The sequence below is a fragment of the Orbicella franksi genome, chromosome 10, assembly GCF_964199315.1.
Source record: "Orbicella franksi chromosome 10, jaOrbFran1.1, whole genome shotgun sequence".
NCBI lineage: Eukaryota > Metazoa > Cnidaria > Anthozoa > Scleractinia > Merulinidae > Orbicella > Orbicella franksi.
This window is the reverse complement of record NC_138154.1, coordinates 17,361,793-17,382,703: the sequence shown is the minus strand read 5'-3', so window position 1 is coordinate 17,382,703 and position 20,911 is coordinate 17,361,793. Positions and strand designations below refer to the sequence as shown.

Here is a 20,911-nt window from a genome sequence, read left to right as displayed (position 1 = left end):
GCAGCGTCGAGGACCCCTTCACCACGTTGGTCACTAAGTCGAACTCCCTCTCCCAGAATTTCTCCTGTTGGAATTGGAGTGGCTTTCTCACCTTTATTTGCACGCTCAAACATAGACTTTAGTAGCATTACTCCTGTTACTGTAGGAGTTGGATCGTCAGCTACACCTACAATAGTAGCTCCGATTCCCACCTCGGTAGGTGTAGCAACTACAACACAACCTACAGTGACCGTTCCTACTCAGGTTGGAGTAGGTACCGTTCCTACTCAGGCTGGAGTAGCTTCGACAAGTCGTAGTAGAAGTAGATCTAGAAGTAGAAGTAGAAGTACTAGTTCAGCAGGGAGTAGACAAAGATCTACACCCTCGCCGAGACAGAGACAACCCATTGGAAACGTTGGAACTGCAGCTGGTACTAGTTCTACAACGTGGGGAACTACTAGAATGAATCAAGACGAATTACAAAGGCAATTGGAACTTCTTCTGAACGACCAACGACAAACGACTGAAGGACGAAGAATAGCGGGGATCACAACCACTAACACCATCACCACCACGTATAAAGACGGTGGTCCACCTAGAGTGGCTCGCACTTCAACTAGAGTACGAAATTAGACACAATGGACTCAACGGACGGAGTGAACAAAAAAAAACTTCAGGATCTTCGTCGACAGTACCACAAAAAATGGTGGTGTCATTCACAACGATTTCAGTTTTTTAAAGGATGGAATGCTATTCTCAACGGTACAGCACTTCTCGTCATGGCTCTGGCCATGCTCGTGGGTTCCGTGTGGGAAAAAAGTTTTGCCATGATTGCTTTGACGACAGCTGGAACATTAGTAAAAGGATGGGCTGATTTCAAAAAGTTTCCCAACAAAGTGGACATGAGTAAATTTGCCTACACCACCTATGCCAAATGTTTGATCGAAATCGACACTTACATCAATGGTGTGGAACTGAATGACCTGCAAGCGTTTCTAACTAAAATGCAAACGATAGAGGATATCGTGATTGACATGGCACCACCTTTCACCCAAAAGTGTAGTCAAAGGTACGACAAGCAAACTTTCACGAGTTTGTACAGAAGTGAAAATGGAAGTATCGATATAAGTGATAGTTCCAATGTTTAGGACACCAATTACACGTTACGATGGCGAAGACAAGACGTAGAAAAAGTAGAGGGAGTAGGAAAAGAAAAAGAACCAAACGAAAACAAAAAGGGGGTATCATTCCTTTAGCAGCAGCCATACCAGCACTCGTAGCGGCGGGAAAAGCAGCAGCCCTGAGTGGAATATCTGCAGGTGTAGGATTTGGAGTTCGTAAGGGTTTAGAACGAGCCACAAAACCTAAGAAATGCAAGCGAGATAAATACATGTACATGCCCTGATGGAACACATTCATGAGTTCCTACCAAAACAAGACACATCATGGATCTTCAGTTTCAAGGGCATCGACACTTGGACGATGTGATATCCAAGTACGAAAAAATCTACGAAAAATACGGTAAACCTAAAGGTAAAAGCAAGGGGAAAAAGAAAAAAACTGTCGCACCGAGTTCAACTCAGGTCGAGAATAACCAACCACCAAAAAGACGAATCGCTCTTCAAACACTTCAACCAACTCCAGTCAGTGTCCTTAACACCGGTGAGTTACCACCTACAGTGACAACATGCAGGAAAGGCAAGAGAGCTCCCGTAAAGAAAGACGACAAAAAGAAACGAATGAAAAAGAGACATTGGTACGAAGACAAATTCGGAGACGTGAAGAAATTTGTCAAGAAACCTAAGAAACCTCGAAAGAAAAGAAAATTCAAAAAAGGAACCAAAGGATTTAAACCCCTTGACAAACGAACCACTTTGTTGAGTCTGATTCGTAAAATACCAGCAGCTTCAGTTCCTCTGGTACGTTTGTTGAAAGTGGAAAGTATCGACGGAAGAGGAACCCTGTTGAGTCTAATGAAAAAAATACCCCAAGCCAAGTTGAAATTGAGGAGACTGATGTCAAAAACAGACCTGTGCAATATGATCAAACCCTAAGTGATGAAAGGAATTTTTCAACATTTACATTTTTCATTCTGTGCAACGATGTCTTCGAAGAGGTTGATCTCATTTTCAGAAGCAGTCAGGGATTTTGAATTAAAACCAAAACCTAAACAGCGGTGTATACAACTAATGGACATGATTGTACTGAAGTTCCACGACTCGACTATAAAACAGATAGAGTTAGATAGATTGGATGAGATTGTTCACAAGCACTGGAGTGGTGAAGAACCATTTGAGAAGAACTACTTTGCCAGTGAGTTTTCACCCTCTGAGTGGAGGTACATGTTAAAAAGAGGTTTGGTTGTAGACGAAAGCAAGTTGGTAGACAACGTCTTTGAAACATGAGTCGTAGTCATTTTGTGGCTCACCATAAATTTTTGCACGGAATTTTGAAACAAGCTAATCGATACAAGCGGCAAGTCATGTTAGAAAATGCCAACAAAGAACAGATCAATGCAGTCAGTGAAATGGTTTTGAACCTATTGGGTGGAAAAATTCCTGTCAGTCGACCTGTCTATAAATCCCTTAAAAAGAAGACAACAAAGCTGAGAGAACTGGGTAGTAGACGAACCAGTTTAAAAAAGAGGAAGACAATACTATTGAATCAATTGAAGTCAAAACAGAAAGGTGCAAGTATCTTGTGGAAAGGTTTAACCAATTGCTACAACGTTTGTTGCAGTGGGAGACGAAGATGAGTTCAAACATGTTTGCTAAACTGGTCAACTTATTACAAGAGACCAATCGTACCATCGAGCACTTCCAAGAGAAAGCTAAAGAAAAAGAACAGTTAGCATGTCAATGGCAAAAAAAATACGAAAAACTCCTTCAATTGTATTTAGCTAAGGAGTTTGACAAGGTTTGTTCAGACTGTCAACGTCTATCAGTGGAAACAGAACCTGGTGATACAATTACGCTGTGTCAAAACTGTTCAGTGGAAAAGGAGACCATTGGATCTCTCAAGATTAAACAAAAAGAAACAGAGGAAAAAGCCGCTTATTGGGAAGAACTCTTTCACACCGCTTCTCATCATGAACAAAATGATCATGGTACCGACTAAAGACTTTGACAATCTCACTCAATACTTCAAATGACAAATTTCAGATAGTACTCTTTTAAACAAAGCGGGTAGAGTGGCTGCAAAAAAACATCTCATTCTAACAAGTAAGCAAATTCCCGCTGCTACAGCTGTTAAGATGGCCAAACCATTAGCAAGACAGCAACGCCGTTTGACCAAACGAATTCGTTTAGGACCCGGTCAGAGTACTGGAGGAAATGAACCCATCGACTTAGATAACAATGATGAAGGTATGGTGGAAGGACCCTTGGAAAACATGTTGCGTAAGATCATCAAAGGGTCTGCAGTTAAAAAAGAACCACAAACTCCTCATTTTACTGGTAGCTACAGTAAAGCCAAGCGAAGACTTCTTCCACACACTCCAGCCTCACAAATACCTGTGAGAACCTTAAAATCTTCTCCTTACCCCAAACCGACTTCACCCAAATCGACTCCAAAATCATTGCTTGGTAAAGAAGTCAAAAAGAAGGCCTTAAAAGCAGCGGGTGAGAGTTTGATGCATTCACTTGGTATACCTAGTACAAGTGGAACAACCTCGAAAGGAAAACAACCCAAGAAGAAACGTAAAACAGAGTTGGAAAAACTAGCTCCTTTACCTGGTTGGGAAAATTGGTACCCTCCCGGACATAAACTGAGAAAAGGTCTACAGCGCGACTATGAAAGCGACTTAAAAAAAAAAAGTCCCAAGTGGTCACTCGAAAATCATCCAAAGGGAGAGTTACCAAAACAACTAAGAAGACAGGGTCCAAACGACGAGGATTCGACATTCAAAAAATGATAGCTAAGACGGGAATGGAATTTCATTGGCCCGGTTATCAGTACATGGGACCTGGAACACATCTGGAGAAGAGACTAAAGCGAGGGGACCCTGGCATAAATAGATTAGACAGAGTATCCAAACAGCATGACATCGACTACAGTAAAGCTAGAAGCTTAGATGACAAGCACAAGGCTGATGAAAAGATGACACGAAGCATCGACAAGTTTAAGAAGAAGATTCATCAAGAAAGAGATTCATCAAGAAAGTCATGCAAACCAAGAAAATGTTAAATCTCTAAGTTTATTGATCCCATAATGTAAGTTATACATTGTTGTTATTAAATGTGTTCAACACTGCATTAAAAAAACCTGCTTGTTCAAAAAACTGTTTCACTGTGATATTTTTTTTCATTTCAACCTTATCATAAAGAAAATTAGGATTACCCAATGCTGCACCTTTCGGAAAACCTTTCAGATATTCATCTTCTGAAGTTATGACCGCTACAAATTCTCTACATTTTTCACATCATTGATTACAGGTTCTCACTACAGCAGGTCTATCTTTACAAGAATCATTAACATCCATTTCTAAGAGTTCACTTAAAAAGTGAAAAACCGGATGAACTCCACCATTTTTTTGTCTTAATAGATATCTCGATTTCATCTCTCGTAGCATAGGTAAAATGTAACCCAAAGATAATCTACAAGCAATATCTTCCCAATCACTCGTCTCCTGTTCAGGTAAATCAAACAGAAAAAACATACTCACATTGTAAATTCTATTACTAGTTTCACTTACGGCTAGAAGAGGATTGTCAGTCTTCTTCAAAGCTTTTTTTACATACTTTCTTTCCAACCTTGTTATAGTAGGTGGCCTTGGATTCTTATACAATTCATAATGCCTCAAAAACGTTGCCTCAATTAACTTTGCTTGTTCAGGAGTAAATTTTTCGGTTCTTTTAACTTTATCTAAAACTTGAAGACGGTCTTTACAAACTGGACACATTGTACATTCGACAGTACACATTTCATGAATATATGAAAAACAACATCCTGTACATTTCACTTCATTCTCTTCAGTTGTAGAATTTTTTTTACAAACAATACAAGGTTCCATCTAAAAATCAAAAAAGAAGAATCAATGATAGTCGATTTCGAATGATATCAGTCATTTCATAACTTCTATTCATTTCAGTTTCACAGGACATATTTAACTGTCTTGCTGTAAAACAAACGAGAAAAAATTGTCTGGCGAGTGCAATACTATCCACAAATGTCAATAGGGTTAAATAAAAATCAGACAAGCAGTTCTCTTTCTCGCTCTCCAACCAAAAATCGACAATCTGTCGCAGTCTATTAAGTTCATTCCATTTTTCGTCGAGTAACATACCTCTCCTTCAAATCAGTTTCTCTTCACCAAAACATAGGCATTCACAAACTGGACACCTGTTGTTAAAAGGTAAATTTCTCTGTTCGTCGAGTTTACAGGACCAATGAAATACGCTCTCGCAACACTTACTCCTATAAAAACATCCCAGACTCGCATTAACCCTCTCATGACAAATGCTACATTTCATGATAAATAAATTGAGACATCGATGATGAAACACTTTTCGACAGCATGGTGTATGATCTTTCCAATGAGAAGGAGTACACGGTTCAAGACATATCAAACAATCATTCGAAGCCATGACTTACCTCGCAAGTCGAGTGTTTACAGCACACCAACCAACGCATCAAGTTCTAAGAAATAATATATGAGTCATCACGTGCTTATCCACGTCACGGAAAAGCAGACTGGGGGATGGGGGTATCCCCCTCTTCACGTTCTGAAAATAAAAAATGGCGGGAAAAATACATTATAAATTCAACCGTAAAAGTGACTGTTCTTCACACCTCCTTGGTATGTATCTACTCCATTTTTATTTTGTTCTCGTTTCGATTACAATGAATGAGGAATTGGACTTTGATTGGAGCGACGAGGAAGATAACCTCCTTGCAAATCACGCTGATGAATTGGATTTGACTTTGTTTTGACTCCTCACTTAGACAGACAAGTGAGACATCTAGGAGTGAGACATTGAAATTACACTGGAAGGTTGGTTCAACATGGAGGAGCACTTGATTTCAATGCCTCCATTCAGAGAATTCTACCCAATCAATTAGAAGAAGCCGTCAGACGTAGCATTGAACAACAAGTCTTAAACGATCCAGGAGTTAAAGCCGATGATTATTTGTATGTCAACCTCAATTCTAATCGACTACATCACGGCTACCATTCTCCCCGCATGAGAGTGAGTGACTGGACCAGAAACGGTTTGAGAGCAGCAGAAATGATGCAACAGATTTCGGCCATGCTAAACTCAAATGAAAATTTTCAATTAGACGATAGTTTCTCTGTCAACATTTCTGACATTCGCAGTCCCGGAAATGGTGGTACAGGAAAAAGAATTCGAAAAGGACAATTGGCTATCGAAAAGATGTTAGATCTCAAGAGAAGTGTGGTGAAGATTAACAACCAAGACGAATTGTGTTGTGCCAGAGCCATAGTCACCATGATGTCACACGCTGACCTCGGAACAAAGCATCCCGATTACGTCAATCTCAGAAAAGGTCTCCCAATTCAAGAAAAAAAAGCCAGGGCCCTACACGAAGCTGCAAAAGTCCCGATAGCGAGCTGTGGCATACCCGAAATCATGAAGTTCCAAGAGGTTTTACCCAATTACAGATTGGTCGTACTCTCTATCGATCAAAATTACAGGATCATTTACAAGGGTGTCTACCAACCCCATCGAAAAGATGTCATTCTCATCAAAGTAGGAGAACATTATCACGCTTGTACCTCCCTGAAAGCTTTCATGGGAAGAAATCATTTCTGTTTGATATGCGAGAAAGGCTACGATCACGACGACATGAAATCCCACAGGTGCAATGGAAGAAAATGTGGATCCTGTTTCCAAATCGAGTGTGAAGACTATCACAAAGTTCAAAAGGGAGAGCAGGCCACCTACAAGTGTGGAAGATGTCAACGAAAATTCTTTGGAACCCATTGCCTGAGTAACCACACCAAATTCAGTGAAGAAAACGGAAAAGAAGCAAACGAAACACGCAAAAGTGTCTGTAGCAGCAAAAGAAAATGCAACAAGTGCATGCGAATGCTTCGTCCCCCTGAAACCACATCAAACCATGTCTGTGGAACCAATGAATGCCCCTCTTGTAAAGAGTACAAGAACCTGGACCATCATCAATGCTTCATTCAAAATCCCACCAAGCTAGAAGAAAAAAATGAAGAAACTCAAGAAGACTCGTCTAAAGAGAAAAAGCGATGGTTCAAGATCGATTGAAGAAAGACCTCACATATTTGTCTACTGGGACAGTGAAACCATGCAAGACACTGGTGTTCACATTCCCAATTTAGTGTGTGCTGCCACTTCTAACACCGAAGAGTTGTTCAATTTCGAAGGGGAAACCTGTATTGTCGACTTCATCGATTGGTTGAGAGAACTGTCCTTGGACTGTAGACTAACGGTCATTGCTCACAATTCTCAAGGCTTCGATGCTTACCTCCTACTTGACGAATTATTCAAACAGTACGTAGGAGTAGAACAAATAGTCAATGGAGCCAAGATAATTTCTTTGAGTTTCAACGGTGGTGACATCAAATTAAAAGACTCGCTCTGTTTCTTTCAAATGCCTCTTGCCTCTTTTCCAAAAGCCGTTGGACTGAAAGAGAAGAAGAAAGGTTTCTTCCCCCACTTCTTCAACACCCCAGAAAACCAAGAGTACGTGGGTCCATTGCCAGACAAAAAGTATTACGATCCAAAAGGAATGTCTCCAAACAGAGCCAAAGAGTTCAATCAATGGTATGAAAACCTCTCCAAGGATCCAAATTACCGATTCAACTTTCAAGAAGAACTGTTGAGCTATTGTCAATCTGACGTAATACTACTGAAGGGTGGATGTTAAGTCTTTTGTCAAGAATTCGAAGAAATCAGTGGTTTCAACCCTCTTGAGATATGTCTGACCATCGCTTCGGCGTGTAATCTTTACTATCGAAAGGGTAAATGTAAAGAATCCGATCCTACCGACGTGTTGGCCGACGCGTCGGTCGACTGTCAGCCGACTGTCGGTCAACAGTTGGCCGACAGTCGACCGACAGTCGGCCGACAGTCGACCGACAGTCGGCCGACGCGTCGGCCACTTTTTAACCTTGTAACGTACAAGCTGCGTCGGTGGTGCGTCGGTGGCGTGTCGGTGACTCATTTGAGCCTTTTTGAATTATTGCAAGGCTAAACGTCCACATTTAAGTGAAAGAAGCCTTGTGAGCAAATTTAGAAAGCCCCAGCTTCATATGTGACACCTTCTTTCTCACGAAGGGCTTCTTCTCGACGGATACGGACAAGCTGTAACCCTTGGCGACGCTTTTTCTCCTTAGCTGTTGCCTGGCTATCCGCTTTTCGGAGCCGTTTCCTGTCCCTGAGCCTTAATATGTGGTCAGTAAATGCACCACCAGGAATGGAAAGTCTCTCCATCACTCTTTTCCTGCTCTCAGCCCCTCCATGGAAATGACAGACTGCAGATGCTGCAGCACAGCGGACAACTTTTACTGCGTGGTGTTTGTGCTTTGAGCACCGCACCCAAACCATAGCGTTGATACTTTCATTTGGGTTCTGGGTTGTCCCAAGTACACATCTTTCCAGAAGTTTACTGTCACTCAGAGTCACAAATGTTGGCTTCAGCAGCTCCAGGAAGACTTCAGGTAAACAGTCGTCTCCTTTGTACGTATTAGTTCCGGTTGGTAAGTCCTGCTGCCATTTACACCACAAACTTTCACCACGAGAGCAGAAGCGGTGTTGCTTAGCAGCATCCTCTGATTTTATGCAATGATCAAGAATGGCAATTACATTCTTTTTCATTGGATAAACTGCAACATCGACCTCCTTTTAGCCAAGGTGTTTTGCCGGATCGCCAGACCATAATACTTTTGGAGCTGCTTAATTTTTCCTTCCGTAAGCCTACCACTCCCGCCTACCGGCTTTCCATCCTCCAGTTTACCTTTTGTGCGGGCCTTAAGATTCATCAAATGTTTACCCATCCTCTTCTGCACATGGCCCACACAATCCAGCTTAATAACTTTGCAGCCATCATACACATTTTCTACTGTGTTAAAAGCCTTGCTGTCACCATCTGACACCATCCATTTGTATCTTATGTTATGAAGCTCAATTGATCTGTTCCAAAGAACAGAAGCTCCTTCAGCTTCCATAGCTGGTGAACTTCCATCAAAATTAATGTCACATTCACCAGCTGCCAAATGCTCCCTTCTCCAGTCTTCAAATTTTTCATCATCCCCTTCACATTTTGACTTCTTCACAGAGCACTTATGGCAAGACTTCGACATCACATGGTAGTCTAGTACCTCTCCAGTGTCAACTGATATAACAAAAACAACACCAGTTAATGAAGTGAAGCCTCTCTTGGCCCATGTGCCATCAAAGCTAACAGCAGCATCAATTATTGCAGTGCTGTCGGACTCGCCGTTTTCCTCCATCACTTGCTGCCGAAGCCGTTGGCCTGCTCTCACAAGTTCTTCTTTTGCCTCATCTTCCAAGGCCTCCAAAATTACATCCATTTGCTTGTAGTACGCAGCTCTTGAAAGGCAAGGCATGTTCATTATTGCACAGAAGGAGGAAAGCCCTTCATATCCAGTTCCCGATTCTATTGAATGATATACAGCTCTCCTGTTGACATCAAAAGATTTTCCTTTTTTGGTGATTTGGGGTGATGTCTGCCAAGGAGTGCTTTCATCACAAGAACTGCATTGAATGGATAAGTCTGACATTAATCCTGCACGGCTGGAGGCATTTTCTTCCATAGTAAGATTTCCTGAATTAATAAAATAACAAGAAAAATATACTAGCAACTACAGCTACGGAACCACACACATAGGCTTATAACATAAACAATACTGAATGCATGAATTAGTATTAATTTATTCAATATCAGTGTCAACACATGGAGAGTCTAAACAAGACTCTGGCACAGTAAAATAATACTTTATATTTACAGCTGATTAAAGTCCTTCATGATAAGCTGGGAGGTACTTGCATAACAATACATTAACACCACAAAAATGAAAATAATGTACAAATAAAACACGAGTTGTACATGCTTGTTTCACCTTTTTTGCATTTGTGTACATTCGAGAACACAGACGACAAACTCTTCAAATCAATAAGCCTGTATCCATTTCCTTCCTCTACTGCTTCTGTTTCCTCGGCAGAACTTATATAAGATTCATCCTCAGAGCTCTGGAGTTTCATTTTCTTCCTTGAAGAACTAAGTGGCTGGTCACTCTCTTCACCAGAATCTAATAAACCAGATTGATCGTGCGAAGTACCAGGTCCCGATTCAGAGATTTCACTCTCTTTCGAAGGAGTTTCCTCGCGTGATTGCGGACTTTTAATAGCTCCACCAAATCCTTTTCCTTTCCTCGTTTTCCGAAAAATGCTTCTTTTTCTCTTTCCAGTCATTTCAAAGTAACACTTTCCCAGCACTGTATTTCGAAATAAACAAGGTCCACTCGAAGCAATTTCCAATTCGTCCACAGTGTCTCTCTTGCATTTTCTCGCATATGGCTTCATGTATGGGGTCACAAATATGACTAAGTTAGTTTCTACCTGGTTTGGGGGGCAAACACACTCGTAAAGGAGGAAATAACAAAAAATTCCAGCTTCCGTTGCCATGGTAACGAAATTCCTCTTGTTTACAAACGCTTATTTCTCCTTTATTTTTACAAATATTCGAATGAAAACAATTGCCAAAGTAAAGTCAAGTAGTTGAACTTGTGATTTAAGAAGAAAACAAAAAAACGCTTTTTCTAGTCAATTTCAAGTAGAACCTCCCATTAAAAGTCACGTAAAATCCGAGTGTTGTGATTGGTTGATATGTGTCACGTGTATTGAATGGGGTCCTCTCATTGGTCAGTTCGTATATACCGCTGTGCTATACTACTGACAAGCTTGTGTAAAAGAGTAACAAAACCGAAATCGTCCTTAAATATGGCTTCCACGTGGTAAAGCAGTGCGTTTTCTATGATCATAGAGGTCCTTCTTCTGAAAAAAGCAAGCTTAGAATACAAAAACACTACAAAAAGAATATTAGCATGATTGGGAAATTTTACCCGTGAGTGCATGTTGTTGTTCAGCAACAACAGGTCATTTCGACCACGCTGCAACTCAGTAGTATTTAACAACTAATCTATTCGTTTTTATTCGAAAACTTAAAGGGACACAGTCAGCTTTGGGACCGCGCTGACCCGGACACTAGTTTCCTTACTTTGAAAAGAGTTCACCTCAATGCTGAAAATATTTTTTGTTGCTCCAAAATGTTAAGAAAGCGAAAATAGATGTTCTGTACATACCTTGATCGTCAGAAGTCCATAGTCCGATGTTAACACTCGGTAGCAAGCAGTGAAACAAACATGGCTTCTCTCAACTCCAGTCCCCTATCTGTGTATCCTATTGCTCTTCCCCAGGAACCACCGTTCGGGGATGAAATATTTATGACGTCATTATTATTTTTACTATTTGTTTTGTTGTTGGACAACAACAGGATGCATGAAAGGGTTAGACCGGCTTACCGTTTTACAGTAAAAGTATTTTTTCTGTTGTACATGTAGTTTCAAGAAGCGGCGCCAGCTACTGACGGGCGTGCTAGGATTCACTGAGATAACAGAACATAAACACATAACTTCGCTTTCAATTTTAAATTACAGCAATCATTGCACTTTAAAACAATTCGAAGATTCATTAAAAATATTTCGTACTCCGAAGCGTTCGGAGTTTACCGGTGTTCAAAAGCTTTTCCTGTCGTGTCTTTTCTTTTCGTGAGAAACAACAAGGGCGCCAGCGACTGACGAACTGAGGCTTGCGGACACGAAATAACAGCAAAACACATCATTTCGCTTGAGATTTTCAATTAATATTTAAACATCAGTTATCTTCTTTAAGTTTAAAAAGCCTTAGAAGATTCGTCATAAATATTACGTGCTCAGAAGCGAATGTTGTCTATCTGAAAGCATATTGTTTTGATCTGATTGAAATGAAATTCGATCTGTTTCTTGAACATCGTTGCCTAGCACGTGACCAAAATCTACCCTAATCTACGATCTATCAACCCGACTCAACCCAGGGATGAAAATCTTTCGACCTAATTAGCACTCAAAAACACAAGGCGATTAAGTCAGTGAAGTCCAAAACAAATCAAATGAAAAGTGTGCCATTTATTCAACAATATGCTATTACAAAATGATCAAAAGTTACTAACTAATTTTCAACAATATGCTATTACAAAATGATCGAAACTTACTAACTAATTTTTATTGTGTTCTCTTACGGCAGCTTGGTCGACGAAGATATTCATCCATATCCTTTCTACATTCACGCCATGTGGATAACTCATCGCATGCAGACGAAGGAAAAAAACTACTAACAATTCTCTTAATCTCGCTAACTTTAGCAGGGTTAACTGTGTGCTTTACCTCGAGCACCTGCAATGTTCCTGCCTTCTAGCTCACTGGGATCGAATAACCGTTTTAACAGAAGAACTGCAAAGTTCGCTCTTGATCTGGACATATTTTTTTTATTTGGAACAGCTCTTCGTGTGGCACTTGGCAGGCAGGTATAATGGGCTCGTTTGACGTATTTTCTGGCGGGTTTGGTGACTCATCTAGAGGACTGGAAGCAGGAGGCATGGTACATGGAACTGGCTCTTGGATTGGTGGAGGGTCGGCTTGTGGTCTGTCAGCAGGAGTAACATGGATAACTGCCTGTCGGTTAGCCACTGGCACGGAAAGTAGGGAGATGATGTGGTCCAGCTTCTTTGACATTGCCTCCTGTTTTAGCAAAACCTGTACCTGTCTTCTGGCGATTGCGGTCAGCTCTTCACGTTCAGTGGACCGTGGAGTGGACACCTCGTTCCAGGATGGTTGCTCCAGATCTCGAAGGACAGACCTGATAAGGCTTGCGGTAGCGATGTTGCTGCTCGTTTATGAGTTTAGGAGTTGTTTCATGTTTGTCCAGATGTGACTAAGGCTCAATTTTTCATCGATCATTCTTCCAGTTACAGCCAAGTGTCTTGGCTGCTCTTGGCTGCTCATGAATATCAACAGCCGAGCTCTCCTAACAGATCACGTTTTCTTCATTTTCCTGGCTGAGATTATCAGCCCTTTCATCGCGCTTCCGTGCCTTTGGAGTTGGTTAGTTTCTTGTCCTTTGAGATCCAAGGTAACCTGTCCGCCCTCACAATAATGAAAATAATAAAAGTTTTATAGCGCCATTTCCCAATGGTTCACTGGCGCTTTACAAGAAATCAAATCTATAAACAAATATCTACCATAAAAAATTAAGAAAATGTAATAACAGATAAAAGTAGCGATGTTGCTGCTCGTTGTCTCCTCAAACAGTCCCCAAGACGTGTCGAAATTAAGTAAGCTGTCATTGTTGTCAGTTACCTCGAAGGGCTGGAAAAAAAGCAAGCGAAAGGTAAACATCACAAACAATCATCTCTTTTTGCAATTTACGGGTAATTGCAAAATTAAGAACCCCACCCGTCTAAAAGCAAGATTATGTTAAGCAAACATTTTTTTCCTTGGAAAAAGCAAGCGAAATGTGAACATCACAAACTCTCTTCGAAAAACAATCACCTTTTTGCGTCTCACAGACAATTAAATAATTAAGGTGTCCACACGCCTACGCATAAACAATGAAAGTTTTACTGAGAAAACCGAAAAAGTTTTTTTTTTTTGGAAAAAGCAAGCTTCACAAACTGTTTGCGTGACGCCTACGCATAAAAAATTAAATGTTAATAAATATTTACGTCTCACAGACAATTAAATAATTAAGGGCTGCACACGCCTACGCATAATTAATGAAAATTTTACTGAGAAAAGCTAAAAAGTTGTTTTTTTGGTCGGAACGAGTTCTAAGTGAATAAAGTGAATTTCTTTTGCTGGAAAAAGCAGGCTTCACAAACAGTTTTCGTCACGCCTACGCATAAAAAAATTAAATGTTAACAAATTGACGCCTTTTCGTAAACAACCGAAAAAGTTCTCGTAAAATAGTTTTTTCTGGCTGAATGAGAAGTGAATAAAGTGAACTTACTTGCTCCTGACGATCGGCACCCTGTGCGGGCGAGTCTGTTTCGCTTGGCATGGCGTTTGCTCCAACTCCATCTGTTTGAACATTTGCTTCACTGGACTGAAAGAAAAAAAACAGTCAGCCTAGTTGTAAATGTAATTTAATTAATTAGCGCGCGCTAAACATTGTGTTGCAACAACCGTTCTCGTGTTATAAGCAAAACTGATATAAAGCAATTTTTTTCTTTTGAAAAAGCAAGCGCGAGGTAAACTTCGCAAACTGTTTTCGTCAAACACTCAAATTTTTTTCGTATGCTAGAGACAGTCAAACTATCTAGGGGCCCCACTCGCCTACGCATAAACAACTTATTGTTTACAAACTGACGCTTGTGTTAAACCTCTTATACAAAAAACCGACTAAAGTTGGCCTAATTGTAAACGTACTTTGATTAGCATGCGCCAAAAGCTTTGTGTCGCTTAAGCTTTTGTTCTCATATCATTGATAAAACTGGTGTAGTGATATGATTCTTTTTTTTAAACATCACAAACTGTTTTCGTCAAGCAATCTTCTACGCAAAAGAAAAAAATTAAGTGTTAACGAATTGTCGGCTTTGCGTAAACAACCGAAAAAGTTCTCGTAAAGTAGTTTTTTTTCTGGCTGAATGAGAAGTGAATAAAGTAAACTTACTTGCTCCTGACGATCGGCACCCTGTGCGAGCGAGTCTGTTTCGCCTGGCATGGCGTTTGCTCCAACTCCATCTCTTTGAACATTTGCTTCACTGGACTGAAAGGGGAAAAAAAAAACAGTCAGCCTAGTTGTAAATGTAGTTTGATAAGCACGCGCTGAAAATTGTTTTTGTACCAACCGTTCTCGTGTCAATACGTTTTTCGAATGTCAATCAAAGGCCCCAACGCTTATTACGCGTAATTAATAAACAACTTATTGTTACAAAACGACGCTCATGTGTAAACATTCTTTTTCAGAAAACCGACAAAGTTAGCCTAGTTGTAAACAAAACTGAAGTGCAAAGAGCTTTAGGAAAAAACAAGCTCGCGCAAAATAAACACCACTAACTGTCGTCGTAGAACAATCTTTTTTAGAATGTCCTAGACATTCAAACAATTACGGCTAGGCGGTCATCATTTACAATTAACAAGAAAGCTAATGAAAATGTAAACGATCACTTTCATTCTAACAATGACTACCACTTTTGAAAGGAAACAAACTGGTCAAATAACTCTTCAGTATAAAATCTTGATACATGTTATACGATAAATCTACAGATTTAATATTTGAGCAACTGCAAAAAATCCTGAACAACGCGTGCAACGGAAAAGTTAATTACGCCAGGACAAATCAATTTGTTGATTCGCGTGCGATGAAAATTCAAAGTTGCTAATAGTACAGGAAGTAAAGGAGTAGGCACGACTCAACACGTAGTTGAGTCGTCAAAGCGAGACTTAGTACAAAAGTGCCTTGAAGGCGACGTGGAGGGGGGTAGTAAAACGTCGTCAAGTCGTGTCGAGTCGTTACGAGTCGGCACGACTCGACTTTTGGAATAGTAGAGTCGACAGAGTGAGACTAAGAATAAAAGTGCCTTGAAGGCGATGTGGAGGGGGTTAGTTGCAACCCTCAGAGGTAATAGGTATGCTTCTGAAAGTTGATCTCTTAAATCAAATTCTTGACCAAGCTTATCCCATTTCCTAGGTTTTTCATATTTGAATTTTATCAGATGATAGTAGTAGTTTTTACATCAACAATTTTCCAAGTCAATGACAGTCCTGAAGTTATGTATATTAACACGTAATTTCTATGGGACAGACTGTCTCAGGCCAGTCCAAACCAAAAAATTTGAATTTGTCAAACCTTGCTCTTTCATTGCTCAAAATGACTGAGTATTTGTCATGTCATGAAGCAGGTCCTTTGTGATAATTACACCCGTATCAAAGTAATGTCTGTAGAAAACAGTTTTGCCCTCGATCAGAATTTCTTCATTATTCCATAAGATGTATTCGTGACCCCTATCGGGGTCAACAGTTTCTCTTAATTCAGCCCACCAAGATAGGAGTTCATGGTAAAAGGTTGGCAAGATATTTGTTTACTTTACGTCATAATTGCATTCAAGGAAGAATAGCCCTCCCTTGTTGCTTAAAAAATAATTAAGATAATTGCTTCCAAAAACCATAACACTCTACAATGATCCACTATTCGTTTCAACCAACGTAATCTTAATGCTCGTACAATGGTTTCATAGTCAATCATTTTAAGACCACCAGAGTCGTAAGGCGCGCACGTTGAGCGTCGGGTGACTTTATCTTTATCATTCCACAGAAAATTAAACACCAAACACTTAAATTCTGTTAAAACCGTGGCTGGCGTACTCAATAAAGAGCTAGGATAAATCATTTTGGGGAGAAGAATTGCTTTAATAATGTTTACTTTGCCATGAATGGATAGACCTCTTGGCTTCCAAATATTAAATTTGCGATTTTCTTCAATCTTTATTTAAAGTTTTTCTCAACAGGTATCTTTACATCATATGTAATGAAGATGCCCAAAAATTTAACACGTTTTCCACTCGGAAAATTTGCAAAGCATAGCCAGAAATCCCGTACAGTCAGCGGCTCGAACGGCGGGCGCGTAAATTTCTGCATTCAAGATGGCGGATAAACGAAGAGGAAAGCATTCCCAAGGCTATTATCGGAGCTTAAATGCTCTCAATACGGCAGATTTCATTGAGAGTCGGTGGAAAAGGAAAAAAGGCCCTTACTTTCAAGTGGAAAGAGTTTTAAGCTGCAGGAGAAATAAAGGAAAGGTAAATAAGACGCTTGTTTGAAGCACGTAACGTCACTAATGAATTGATAACCTTGTGTACACTTTTTACCGCACACATAAACAAGTGTTCTATGTATTTTGTCTTTAAGAATGAGTACCTAATTCGTTGGAAAGGGTACAGTTCGCTGGAGGACACGTGGGAAGTGGAGGAAAACCTTAATAAAACCGCAATAAGGTGCTTCTTTTAGCATTATTTTGTCCAGTCAAAATTAAACGTACGAACTTAATTTTTTACTACTCCTCGATCTAGTACGAAATAGTTTGGGACACGAGAAGAGAAGATAACAATTTTATGTCATCTTTCGCATTATAAGCAGTTTTGTTAGTGTTTTTATTTGGTTATTGTTTCACTTTCTGCAAAAATATTGCATGTATTTTAGACAATAATGGATCCCAACTATTTTCTTTGGGGCATTTAGAATGTCCAAACCCTCAGAGGAAAGAATTAAAGAGGGATCTGATCTACTGGCAGTTGCTATTCTCCAGCATCTCAAGAGCAAACATCAGACAGCCTCAGCCACAACTGTAGTAGAAATTAGACATGATGTCTTTAATTATATTTTTAGAGGACGAGGAAGACCCAGCACAAAATCTGGTTGTACTTTGTTAGAGAAGACTGACTTTAACCGCTGTTCTTTTTTAAAAGAATGTCCCGACTGGGACTCTTACATAGACAACCTTGGAGATGGCACACAAGTCATATTTCCAATTAGAGCAAAACCTTTTGTGAGCTTGGGACCACAGACACATAAACTTGTGGAGGGGAAGCTTGTACCTAAGCCCAGATACCATCTCGAAAAAGTAAGTTTAAGTTTTAACAAGCGCTCAATTGCAGTATTGTGATTGAAACTGAGAATGTGAATGCATGCTTTTAGATTGGTTTAGGTACAAGCTAATACCCTGCTTATTAAGCGCATTAATAACCCTGCTTCTAAGAAATTATGTTGTTATGTCAAGTCAGAAAGTTACATAAAGGCTTTGAAATTGTTGTTTATATTTGTTTATATTTTGAAGATTCCTCTGTTTATGTGCATGCTTTGTAGCTGCTCAGGCTAGACTCTTTTTTTTTTCTGTTTTGTTTGTTTACCCTTTCCTTTCCCTTTTCTGTTTCCTTTTCCCCCATCATCTATATGCCTTTTTCTTTTATTTCCCGGCCTTTCATGATCTGTGCCATTTCTTGCTTGGGGTTGTTCATTCTGAACTTGTGATGTAGATGTGTCTGGCGAGTTGTTGCTTTCCATGTTGGATATGTTTGCTTCAGGTTGTCTCTTTTTACCCGCACGCTTGACACTGATTTCTTGCTCCCAGTATTGAGAATTGTGTTTTGTGTACTTTCTGCTTGCTCTTTCTCTTTCTCTTAGAAGCCATTGTCTGTTTTCAAGTCTAAGAATATCTCCAACTGAGTCAAAGTGGTTTGATTTTCGAAGCACTACATTCGTTGCTGAGTCATTGTTTTTCTCAACTCCTTGACCAGTGAATACTTTTAGAGATTTATGTTTATGGAGGAAATAAGGGACATGAGCAAAAAGTACATGCATATATGGAGTAATTCTCTTTCTTTCATAGCCAATTCTCTTTCCTCTGAGAGAAATAAAGGTCTCCAACCAGTTTTGTGCCTTGTGCCAAAAAGTGTCAACAGATTTGTCTGAGGACCAGGAATTTATGTCTTCATACAAACTTCTGAAATCACTCCACACCTTGGATATTTCAGTGCAGGTATTTGGCTGCAGCACTTTACAGAGATTTTCTGGTAGCAAGGAGAGAATTTTCTTCTTGTCGTTTCCAAACAGACTTGTAAATTCATACTTTCCAGTGCCTTTATTGTCAGCTGGATTTCGGAGTTCCCAAACATCAAAACCCACACCATAGGATCTGATCTCACTCACGAGCTTTTTCAAATGGATGCCTTGAGGCTCTTTGGATGATTTTTCGAAATCTTCAATCTTATCCCAGTCAATGACTTCAGTGATAATGTTGTCTAGCATCACATCCATTACACGTAGCAGCAGGTGTAACTCATCTACAATGACATGGTCAAGGTCTATGTTCAAAAGTGGTTCCTTCACACAGCAGTAATCACCTTTTCCTTTCTTCACCAGCTCCTTAATTTCCAATAGTGTTCTCATCATTGGTGGTGAATTAAAGTGATGGAAATGCTTGTCTGTTTCCCACCTTTTGTCTTTATGGATTTTACACCATAGGCAGGCATATAAAGATGTAGCCCCCTTAAGTCCCATGACTGTCAGTACAAATTTATAGTCCCCTCCTAGGAAAAACTCAAGCTTAACTTCTTGACCATCAACACTAATAGTGCCTTTGTCAATCAGAGAATTTATTTCTGAAAATGTAGTCTTGAAAGATACCTGTAGTATTTCATACTTTTCACTACCATTGACTACTGCAATGGTATGATTTCCTTTGGCAGACATAACTTCGTCTTGTTTCTGGAGTAGTGCACAAGAGAGAAGAATGTAATTAGATTTCTGTGTCATTTTAGCTCCATCCCCACTGATTTTTATTTTTAGTGTTTCATTGCCAAAATCAAACTCTGGATTTTCCTTTTTAAAAGCTGAAATTTGCTGCAAGAGAAGTGATTCAAATGATACTTGTGCACCTTCATTTGTTCCAGGAGTAGGTGTCACATGACAAAGTTTGTCCAGATCATTTCTGCATTGTTTAATCAGATAAGATCTTGGAAGACCATTTTCAATCATGCTAAATTCTTGGTAAAATTCATCACTGACACAGAATTTATCAAGAAGATAAAGAATTTGTTCAACTTTTTCCATGTCGGAATCGTTTATGTTAGTAACAGGATTTGAACATTCGCCTGATTTTTGTGCTTTGGTTTCAACATTTACTTCGTATGTTTTCCCTGTGTCTGCCTCTTTAACTCTAAGTGATTCAACATGAAGGCCAAATGCTTGTGAAAACCACAAAGCTGTTTCAGCTCTAGTCAGGAAAGCCTTCAATGTGCGCTGTCTGTTCTTAGTCTCAGAAATTTTTTTTCCATTGTAGGAAAACCCTTCATCTTTCTCAAGGCATTTGATATACTCTTGAAGTTGATTGTTGGTATTTTGAAGTTGACATAGTTCCTTACCCATTCTGTTGATAGTGTCCTTCATTTCATCAAAAAGGTTTTTTTTTTCTGCCTCCAGGTTTGCATGTGCTGCTTTCCATTCTTGTAGATCATTTTGTAGAGAAACTACCTCATCTTCAACCTCTTGAAAAGAAGCTAATTGGTCTTCATGTAAATGAAATTTCAATGTTTTCTCATCCAATTGCTCCCAGTTTCTCTTACCTTTATTTGTGCGATACAGTGATAGAACATTTGCTGCTCTTTTTGCAAACTGCTCATGGACATTTTGGCGTGTACCCATGTCATCTTTGATTACAAATGCATGTGCTGGTGTACACATATCAATTAAATCTGGAAACATTAGCTTTCTTCCATCATTGACATAGTAAAACTTGGCCTTCCCATTGCTTTTGGTATATAGAATTCCCTGGAGGCCTCTATAGTTCCAGAGGAAGTTGATATTCTCAGAGTTGTTTGTAGTTTCTAAAAGAAAATTTAAAAAAATAATCAATAAAAACAAACATACTCTCAGGCATAAATCAATCAATCAATGGACAGTATAGAAGAGAATCCTGGCTTTATACACTGTAAATAATCATATTTACTGAATATATATTTAAAAGAAAATTAAAGGTGAGTGAGAATTGAACCCACAAAAAAAGTATCCACTGAAAAAAGGAGATCCTGTTGATAATAAAGTGTATGGTAGATCACAAAATAACGAGGACAAAAATGATGTATTTTGCTCTTACATCACCTTTTTTTAGCTGGATAGACTGGCCTTCATCAGGGTCATGTTAAGGCCTCGTGAAGTACATTTTATGCAGCTGAAATGTTGGTGATGATTATATATATATATTTTTTATGTTATGTTACTTTGTATCTTTCATCTTATGGATATTCCCTTCCCCTTTCACTCTCTACCACCCCTACCTTCTTATCAAGGAATCACCAGAGAAGGTTAAGAAAATATACCAAAAAGTTT

At 39.5% G+C, this 20,911-nt stretch overlaps 3 protein-coding genes and 1 pseudogene across 4 annotated transcripts; 2 read left to right on the top strand and 2 right to left on the bottom strand.

The window, feature by feature from the left end:
- The first annotated feature begins 5,279 nt into the window (after positions 1–5,279).
- LOC145501841 (uncharacterized) lies at positions 5,280–7,846 on the top strand. Its single transcript, XM_081481225.1, has one exon. The coding sequence runs from the start codon at positions 6,162–6,164 to the stop codon at positions 7,215–7,217; it is 1,056 nt and encodes a 351-aa protein (XP_081337351.1). The 5' UTR covers positions 5,280–6,161; the 3' UTR covers positions 7,218–7,846.
- Positions 7,847–8,059: 213 nt separating this feature from the next.
- On the bottom strand, positions 8,060–11,823 carry LOC145499677 (uncharacterized; annotated as a pseudogene). Its single transcript, XR_014050970.1, has 2 exons — positions 10,055–11,823; positions 8,060–9,759 (listed from the first exon to the last, which is right to left on the bottom strand). The product of XR_014050970.1 is annotated as an uncharacterized LOC145499677 (transcript).
- Positions 11,824–15,305: 3,482 nt separating this feature from the next.
- Positions 15,306–17,720, top strand: LOC145499678 (uncharacterized). The gene is made up of 4 exons (XM_081479205.1): positions 15,306–15,475; positions 16,608–16,827; positions 16,937–17,021; positions 17,257–17,720. The coding sequence occupies exons 2-4, from the start codon at positions 16,672–16,674 to the stop codon at positions 17,688–17,690; spliced, it is 675 nt and encodes a 224-aa protein (XP_081335331.1). The 5' UTR covers positions 15,306–15,475; positions 16,608–16,671; the 3' UTR covers positions 17,691–17,720.
- Positions 17,721–17,889: 169 nt separating this feature from the next.
- LOC145499676 (uncharacterized) lies at positions 17,890–20,549 on the bottom strand. Its single transcript, XM_081479203.1, has one exon. It carries the CDS (start codon positions 20,285–20,287, stop codon positions 17,900–17,902), a length of 2,388 nt encoding a protein of 795 aa, XP_081335329.1. The 5' UTR covers positions 20,288–20,549; the 3' UTR covers positions 17,890–17,899.
- Positions 20,550–20,911: the final 362 nt, after the last annotated feature.

Coding starts and splice junctions, on each gene's coding strand:
- LOC145501841 (XM_081481225.1), top strand. CDS start 6,162: ATGAGAGTGAGTGACTGGACCAGAAACGGTTTGAGAGCAGCAGAAATG.
- LOC145499676 (XM_081479203.1), bottom strand. CDS start 20,287: ATGTTTCCAGATTTAATTGATATGTGTACACCAGCACATGCATTTGTA.
- LOC145499678 (XM_081479205.1), top strand. CDS start 16,672: ATGGCGGATAAACGAAGAGGAAAGCATTCCCAAGGCTATTATCGGAGC. Junction 16,828..16,936: donor GCAGGAGAAATAAAGGAAAG/GTAAATAAGACG, acceptor TTTGTCTTTAAG/AATGAGTACCTAATTCGTTG. Junction 17,022..17,256: donor CCTTAATAAAACCGCAATAA/GGTGCTTCTTTT, acceptor CTATTTTCTTTG/GGGCATTTAGAATGTCCAAA.